The sequence below is a fragment of the Triticum dicoccoides genome, chromosome 5B (assembly GCF_002162155.2).
Source record: "Triticum dicoccoides isolate Atlit2015 ecotype Zavitan chromosome 5B, WEW_v2.0, whole genome shotgun sequence".
NCBI lineage: Eukaryota > Viridiplantae > Streptophyta > Magnoliopsida > Poales > Poaceae > Triticum > Triticum dicoccoides.
Window position 1 is genome coordinate 26,445,616 of NC_041389.1, and position 8,529 is coordinate 26,454,144.

General features: G+C 42.7%; 1 protein-coding gene across 1 annotated transcript; it reads right to left on the bottom strand.

Moving 5' to 3' along the window:
- Positions 1 to 212: 212 nt before the first annotated feature.
- LOC119305065 lies at positions 213 to 2,579 on the bottom strand. Its single transcript, XM_037581688.1, has 3 exons — positions 2,104 to 2,579; positions 1,441 to 1,676; positions 213 to 823 (listed from the first exon to the last, which is right to left on the bottom strand). The coding sequence occupies exons 1-3, from the start codon at positions 2,510 to 2,512 to the stop codon at positions 263 to 265; spliced, it is 1,206 nt and encodes a 401-aa protein (XP_037437585.1). The 5' UTR covers positions 2,513 to 2,579; the 3' UTR covers positions 213 to 262.
- Between the last annotated feature and the right edge of the window lie 5,950 nt (positions 2,580 to 8,529).

Here is an 8,529-nt window from a genome sequence, read left to right on the forward strand (position 1 = left end):
TCCGTCCGATAGTCATACAAATATATACTATATATTAATAATGTTAATAAAATGGTACAAATCTGAACTCACACAACTCTAATAGAGCTGAATAAAAAATACTCCCTCGGTAAACAAATATAAGACGTCTTTACATTTGTTTACAAAGGCAGTACAATAATAAAAGAATACACATTTTTGTGGATCCATTTAAATTTTTTCTGTGGCAACAAACGTACATTCAACTAGTAACTCAACCCAAGTTCGAATATGAAAGAGTGAATTACCTTTGCAAGTTCGACCAAGTAACCTTCACTGAGATGGAGGCAAGCTCAAGCATGATTTGCTGATAGTTGTACCCATGTTTTTTTGCTTTGAAGGAACAATGGTGATCAAGATCATTTTTACTACTTCTCTGACCTACCTTGAACTTCAAATGCATCCAAGTATCCTTCTTTACAGCAATCACATATCTTCTTAAGCGACATGACTCAACAACACTACCACGAAAGAGTTGAATCTCATGTAAACCATCCATAAGGGAAACACACGAACTGAGAGATAAATCAAATCCACACTGCACTTTTGATATGACAACATCTATTGTGGCCTCAAATGCCCAGCGAACGAGGGCTACAGTGATGTCAACCACGCCACAATCGCCATTAATCCGATCCGTGAATGGGTACTCAGGTGTGACTAGATCGTGGTACTCCATTGCACCATCAATTAGTTGTAGATCATCTTCTTGCTTTCCTTTCTTGATCCTCATGTCAAACTCAACTAGAGCAGGGGCTACCATTGTGATGCCTCTCTTAGGGCCGGTCATCTCAATAAGAGAACCCTGTAAACCTATTATTATTTAGTAGCTCCTTATGGAAAGTAAGAAATATGTGAAGCATATGCTTTACTTTATGCCAATTGACAACAGATCTCAAATAAATGATAGCATAAAATCTAAACCCTTCAAAACAAAATTATTTGAGATATTTTATCAACAAACATAATTTGATTGCATATGGAACATGACTTCGATAAATCATGCAAATATAACTAACCACAAACTTACCTAACATATGCAAAGGGAAAAACACATCATTGTAGAAGATCCTCAAAGCACATGCATTTGCATAAATGAATGCATATAGTCATACAAATAAGATCATCAGAGTGGTGCCACCATCAGCAACACCTCAAATATTTGACCTCTTTGGTTGCAGGATTCCCGAAAAGTGTTACACTAATAAAGCACAAGATTAGAGTGTCACGTCATCTTCAGTACAAGATGACTGAAAGGATGTTTGATTGTGAGGAGGAAAAGCATAGGAGTCTTCCTAAAAGCTTGGAGTGAATAGAATTTCAATAAACTATAGCGTAAATGAATCCCAAGAGAGAGAAAATCCTATGATTTAAATGAATGAAATATCAAATATAATTGCATATATATGTAAAAATGTGCACCTGTTCCACAATGATGGGATCATCTCTACTACGATTGAAGACATAATTAAGCAATGAATCATGACAATCACGCACTGCTATGTATCCATATAGTTGTACCAAGCCGATGTTGGTACTAGCTTTTTCCAATTTCAGTGAGAAAATCTGCATCATTTCAGTTGCATCATGTACCATGCATCTATCCCTATCCGGGAAACAATTCGTGGGATTCGAGAACATCATTGGCTCTAGTTGTGCTTCATGAAAAAAAATACATGTTATATTACAACAAATAATGTTTTATACAAACAATTTACACAAAAGAATAAAATTATAGTTACGCTTGTCAATACCTATTTGTGTAGTTTAGAAAGAAAAACCATAATGTCGTTTGATTTTATGAGTCATGGAGGTTGTTGGTGTATGAATACAAGGGGCACTTATTTGTAGGACTAAAACTAGTGACAAGATCCTAACCATGTATGATATATCGATAAATTTATATATCCAAATAAAGCATGATACTTTTTGCTAATTCATAAATTCTTTATAACAATCCAGATATTTACTGCATTTTTTTTAAAATACAATAATGCATTTTAAATCAATCAACCAAACCATATAGCTGTTAAGCATCCTAAAAATAAAATGGAACACGGTATAGAAGAGATCAAGATAACTTACTCTCATCACGTTGAGTAAGATGCCATAGCTTTAGAAAACCATAGTTTATCTTGTATATAGAACCATCTCGATGGGTGGTTTTCTTAAGGATGTTGGCTTCAGATACAGGATAAGAGGCATGGCCAACAAGGACTTGCTTCGTTCGCCCCTTCATCTCTGATCTGTTCATCCCCTTGGTGATGGCAAATTGTTTGCCTTTGGTGGCATAGATGGAGGTGCAGAAATAGTTACTGGCATAAGGGAGGACGCAGAGCCAATTTGGCCTGCCCCAATTATTCACTCCTTGTACTGCAATGTTGCTTGCCAGGACAAAGGATGCATAAGCAGATCGGTCACCAAAGAGCAATCTTAGAACCCGGTCATTATTCAGTGTTAGTCTCATTCCAGATCCAAAAATCTCCAGCAGCATGGTTCTGACGAGAATAATCTACAGAAGGTCAAAACGCATCATAAAAAATGGTCCAGATCATGGCATAAGTGGAGCATCCTGGCTTATTGAACATTGCCCAATAAATCTAGAATTTCTACTTAATGTTTGACGGTCCAAATAGACGAAACATGACGGAAACTACAATGGACAATACCAAGATACCAAAAAGTAGCAACCAGAAAAAATAATCTCTTGATCTCCTATTTTGAAAATTACCACAAGAGTATTTAATCACAGCACTAAAGTATGGCACATCGCGATATACTGGACACATACACATGATACCGAATGTCAAAAAGACAAGAACCACCGCCGGCTGCCTGAAGCCCTGAACCTCACCTGAATCGAAGGTGACAAGCCTGCAGCGCGGCGGCTGCCGCTGGGGCAGGTGCGAGGCGGGATCGCAGGAGCAGGCCGCGGTGCCGGTGCGCGACAAGGGAGCAGGATCAGCAGGTAGCGGTGCCAGCGGCAGCAACCAATCAACCAAGCGGCGGCCGCCAAAATACTGCTGAATTTTTATCTCCACACCCCGAACCGTGGGGAGCTCTTTTTTTTTCTTTTTCTTTTTGAGTAGAAGTGGGGAGCTCTTTTAGACCCTTGTTAGCGCACAGCTGGGCCGGCCCATCAGCGCATTCCCATCGCTCGCCCGCTCGTCCCTCGTCCCGATTGGCCGCGCGCTCTATCGCTGCTCGTTCAGGAAAAAACCAGCAAGCTAATGGTTTACGGTTTTTATAGATTGAAAAAATTCGCACTTTAAAAAGATGCACGCGGATAAAAAAAAAGGTTCACGAATTTGAAAAAGTTCAGGGTTGAAAAATATACACGAATTTGAAAAGTTCATGAATTCAAAAATATATGTGATCTGGAAAAAAGATCGCAAATTTTATAAATTCAGAAATTAAAAAATCATGGACTTGAATATTTTTATTTTAAAATGAACTTACTATAGAGACGGGAGGGACGGAATTGGTACACCTTTAGTGACGGGAGGGACAGAATTGGTACACCTTTCTCTCCCGCAAGCTTTTAACGCGCATGGTTGCTACGAATGGGTCCTCACGATCGTGTAGATCAACGGGGTGAGGCCCATGGCAGGGCATGGAAACTTCATGGCCAAGGGTAACCACGGTTAAACCTAAAATAAAGTATAACCACGGTTGGCCCGAATGGGAGTTCATCGTTGGCGGTGGCCATGGATGAGGTGGAGAGCAGCATCAACATGAGCTGCACTAGCCCCAGGCGACTACAATAATCTACAGAAGGTCAAAACGCACTATAAAAATGGTCCAGATTATGGCATAAGTGGAGCATCCCGGTTTAGTCAAACATTGCCCAGATCTGGAGAGGAGCGCAGATCTGGAGAGGAGTGCAGATCCGGGGCGTCCGGACAGGAGCCGTAAGGACGCCAACGAGCCAAGGAGCCAGAAAAGAGGCGCAATCCAGGAGCAAGCCGGAGCCAGAGCCGCACCTGGGTGGATGCAGACCAACCGAGAACACCTGCAGGGGATGGTGCGGAGCCGTCAAAAAGACGGCGAGCCGGAGGAGCCGGAAGGAACGCAGAGCACACGGAGCACCGGATCTGGAGCTGCATCGGCCAACCATGGGGGGGAGGGGAGGGGGAGGGGTGTGTCCATGGCTGCCGAGCCGAAGCCGCACCTACAGGGGAGGCCAAACTGCACTATGAATAACCATCCAGATTATGGCATGAGTGGAGCATCCCGGCTTGTTCAACATTGCCCGATGATTCTACACTTTTGCATATCCATATTGTAATCTTCTCAAAACGTTGAATTGCAGATTCTTCATCCGAAAATGTCTTTTCTGGATATGTCAATGGACAAACTGCTCTATACCACCTTGGCAAAAAGGCAAGTGCAGACGCCCATGAGGCTTCACGTCAAGATCACAATAATACATGACTCACACACTAAAAAAGAAAGGATGCACGTACGTAGAGTGCCTTGCTGCTGGGCCGGTCGGTGGCCTGATTAAGCTTTTTGATGGAAAAACACCCAGACTTGGGCCAGAAGCGGGGAGCGCCTGAAAAACTGCCCAGATTTAGGCTTGTTTTTTGGGTCGTGCCTCGCGCCAAGCCTGACTTTGGTTGGTTTCCTGCCTAGTTCTAGTCACACTTCTCAGTTTCGACTGCATGTATGGGCTAGCTTTTATTTCGGCCCCCTTTTTATTTTGCCAATATATGACCCACACAATTTTTTTTGAGCTCCATTCCTAGACCATCTCTAGATGTACTAGTACTAGATGACCCTGCTAACGGACACTGGCGGCAACACCAAAACTCGAGCCCGGCAACAAGCTCGCCTGCGCTGCGCCGCGCCCGCCAGGAAGACGATCGGCCAACCACCCGGAATAGGAGGAGGAGCGGGGTCGGAGCAAGCGCGAGCGCAGTTCCTGCACGTGGAGGAGGCGGCGCGCCGGAGGAGCTCGTCGCGCCCGCCCTCACGTGGCGGCGCGTCAAGCCGGGAGGAAGCTTGCGACGTGCAGCGTCCGGGGAGCCCGTCGCGCCCGCCCTCGCGTGGCACCGCGTCAAGCCTAGAGCAAGCTTGTGATGCACGGCGTTCGAGAAGCCCGTCGCGCCCGCCCTCGCACGGCGGCGCGTCAAGCCGGGAGCAAGGTTGTGACACGAGGCGTCCGAGAAGCCCGTCAGGCCCGCCCTCGCGCGGCGGCGCGTCAAGAGCCGAGAGCAAGCGCGCAACGCGCGGTGTCGGACGAGCCCGGCGTGCCCGCCCCCGCGCGGCGGCGCGTCAAGAGCCGGGAGCAAGCGCGCTACGCGCGGAGTCGGAGGAGCCCGGCGTGCCCGCCCTCGCGCGGCGGCGCGTCAAGAGCCGAAAGCAAGCGCGCGACGCGCGGAGTCGGAGGAGCCTTTAGCGCCCGCCCTCGCGCGGCGGCGCGTCAAGAGCCGGAGCAGCGCGCGGCTTTTGTGCACCAAGAGAGGGAGGACGTGCGGCGAGACCAGCACGCGGGGATCAGGAGCGGCCGATCAGGCGCTCAGTTGCTAGGAACCGGAGAGCGACGATCAGCTGCAAGGAGGCAACACCCGGACCGGAGGGAGTTCCCCATTGCTCAGCCATGGGGCGCAAGAAGAGGGAGAACCGGAGAGAACCCCCCGAGCAGAAGCAATACCCAAGCTTCGTTGAGCTCCTCGCATCCCTGGATACCGAGGTATAATACTTGCTGACCGATTTGTCTTTTGTCACTTTCTTCGATCATATAGAACCCAATAACCCTGCGTCTATTGGGCTTCTCACTCTTAATTGATCATAGCGGAACAATTCACCGCTTAATTCCTGTTTTTTTTAATATAATCCCTCCCGGCAGACGCAAGATAGATAGACAAGTTTAGTTGCTTTTTCAGTTTTTTCTCATGGTTCTCTTGTTCTGGGGCAAGCTGTCCAACTTTGTGCCCTAGGCATTCCGACATTAAGATAAAATGAAGCTAGTTAATCTGACTAATTTTTATTTGAGAAATAGATAGTACATCTCATTTGCACCAAATCAAACTAAGTGAATCTAGATTATCATGTCAGATATAATCGAATCATACGCAAAAGCACAACTCAAGAACATATTAGGTTCTTAGATGACTCTATCACCGAACCTAACTTGGCTATCACATTTGATATACCCTAGAAGTTTCTACGAATATGATTACCCGATATACTAGAAACCTCTATTAAAACATTCAATAATACTGAAAGATATATGGACACGCGCATGGATATGCAAATATATGTATATACACTATACAATTTATGCAATATCATAAAATTAGATAGGAAACAAAAAAGATAATTTTTATTATATCTTACATTTCAAATTTTGAAAAATCAAAAATTCTCGAAGATGTATTAAAATTGTATAGCAACGAATAATATAACTATTATTTGAAAACATTGTTATGTGTCTAAGTAATAGAAAATTATATTAGTTAAAATTGTTATATGGTACACTTATAGTTTAAAATAAGTATAAAAATTTGGTATAAAAAATAATGGTTTCACATCGCCCCGGGTCCAAAAATGGTTTGGACCGGCTCTGGTTCTTGTCCTCTTTCGGGGGGAGGCTGGCGAGGGCGCGGACAGCCCGAGCTTACTCCACCTCGAGGGTTGTTGCGTCCCAGGCTTGCCATTTCGCTAGGACCCATACACGGGCATCCTCCTCGGTGTTCTTCTTCATGACATGGCGCGCCTTCTCCGGCTCACGGCATATAGGGAGTATGTTGCTCGCAATTTAGATAGGAATACAAGTTTGTTTCCTTTCAGAAAAAAAAGAATTACAATTCAATGACTTAACATGAGCATGACAAAAAAAAACTCAACTGGATCAACATCTTTAACATTTCCATGGGTGTTACAAAAGAATTCTTACAAATAGAGCAGCAGATCAAAGAGGCCAAATGAACTTCCAAGGAAGGTGTAGAAAAAAATAGTACCGAGTCTGCACATTCCATCCAAATCTTTAGCATGCCTGTTACAATAAATTTCTTACAAATACAAATACTGCAACTACAACAGTCCTTACAGAACCATGAAAATCTTGCTTTCCACAATACTTAGAAAATACTCTTTACAACAAACCAAGCCATGAAAAAACATGTGAATGTCACTCAGCAACTTCCTGTTACAATGTTTTCTTCTAATTAACTCCTGCAATAAACCATCTCAAGTTTCTAATCCAAATCCATCAACAGATATATATAACTTGCAAATCTTCAATCCCCAAGCCACCTTGGAGACACATCAGCCAAACCAACTGTCATTCTGCTGCCACAACATCCTTCTCATGAAAAACTCAATTATTCAAAAGGCTCTTTGGGCAGAGTAACGATTGACATCATAAAATAGGGAATATTACTCAGACAGGATCTAGTAAGAATCAATTTACCACCATAGTCTAGAAAATTATCTAGTAGGAATCAATTTACCACCATAGTCTAGAAAATTTCCTTGCTAGATTTCCATGTTATATTCTCAGCTTTATTCCAATAATTATTCCTCAATTTAACAATATTTACAGAAATCCCTAAATATTTAAAGAGGCAATGATCCAATATTTCAAGTGAAAATCTCCTTATATCTACATCATTCCCAGCTTCACCAAAGCAACAAATATCACTCTTATGAAAAGTAATTTTAAACCAGCGACATGTTTAATATTTTAGATTTCTAGCATTTTTTTCTCCAGCCTCAGTTAAATCATCGCTAGTCCTTCTACTGAATTAGGCACTGCCCCTTTAATCTCTCCTTGAGAAATAGCTCTACACGTTCTTGCAAGAAATTAATAGCAATATTGAATAAAATGGGGGACAGGGGGCCCCCTGTCTTAAACCTTTCTTAGTTTTAAAAAAGGACCCAACTGGTCATTAGCTCTAACAGAAACATTACCACTTTGAACAATCTGTTCTATCCAGCAAACAAAATCAGAAGGAAACACTTTCAAAATTTAAAAAAAAGTAAGTTGGAGTCTTCGCCACAAAACAAAAATATGATTATTAACAGAAGTAAAAGCCAAATTCCTACTTTTTTCTAAACTGATTACTCCAACACATATCAGATATCGTAAAATTATAGAAGTTATCTAATAGTCAAAAGCATAATAAGCAAAAGCAAAGGTTAGTTGGAGTCTCAACTGAAAGGAACATATGCACTAAGATTGTTCATGATTAAGCAAATGCTAACATGGCATAGAAAATCAAAAAGTATAGGTATAGGATATCGTGCACATAATTAGTCGTCTTTCTACATTTTGCATCTCAAAGAGGAATGAATTGTAACACACTAAAATGAAGGTCGGGCATTATGACAAACTCATCCATATGGTACTGTCAAAAAAAATTCCATATGGTTATTGACAAATCTATTTTTATGGAAATAACCTTAACATTCATGCTATACAATTTAACCAACTTGAGACTACTGTTGTAAGCACCGACTCTCCAAATTATAAATGCATTCGCTGATACTACAAGAATCTTGGGC

Bases quoted from the DNA above. Each gene is read 5' to 3' on its own strand.
- LOC119305065 (XM_037581688.1), bottom strand. From the start codon at position 2,512: ATGCTGCTGGAGATTTTTGGATCTGGAATGAGACTAACACTGAATAAT. The intron at 1,677-2,103 runs GTAAGTTATCTT...TTTTTCATGAAG, and splicing joins TCTTACTCAACGTGATGAGA to CACAACTAGAGCCAATGATG. The intron at 824-1,440 runs GTGCACATTTTT...ATAGGTTTACAG, and splicing joins ATCCCATCATTGTGGAACAG to GGTTCTCTTATTGAGATGAC.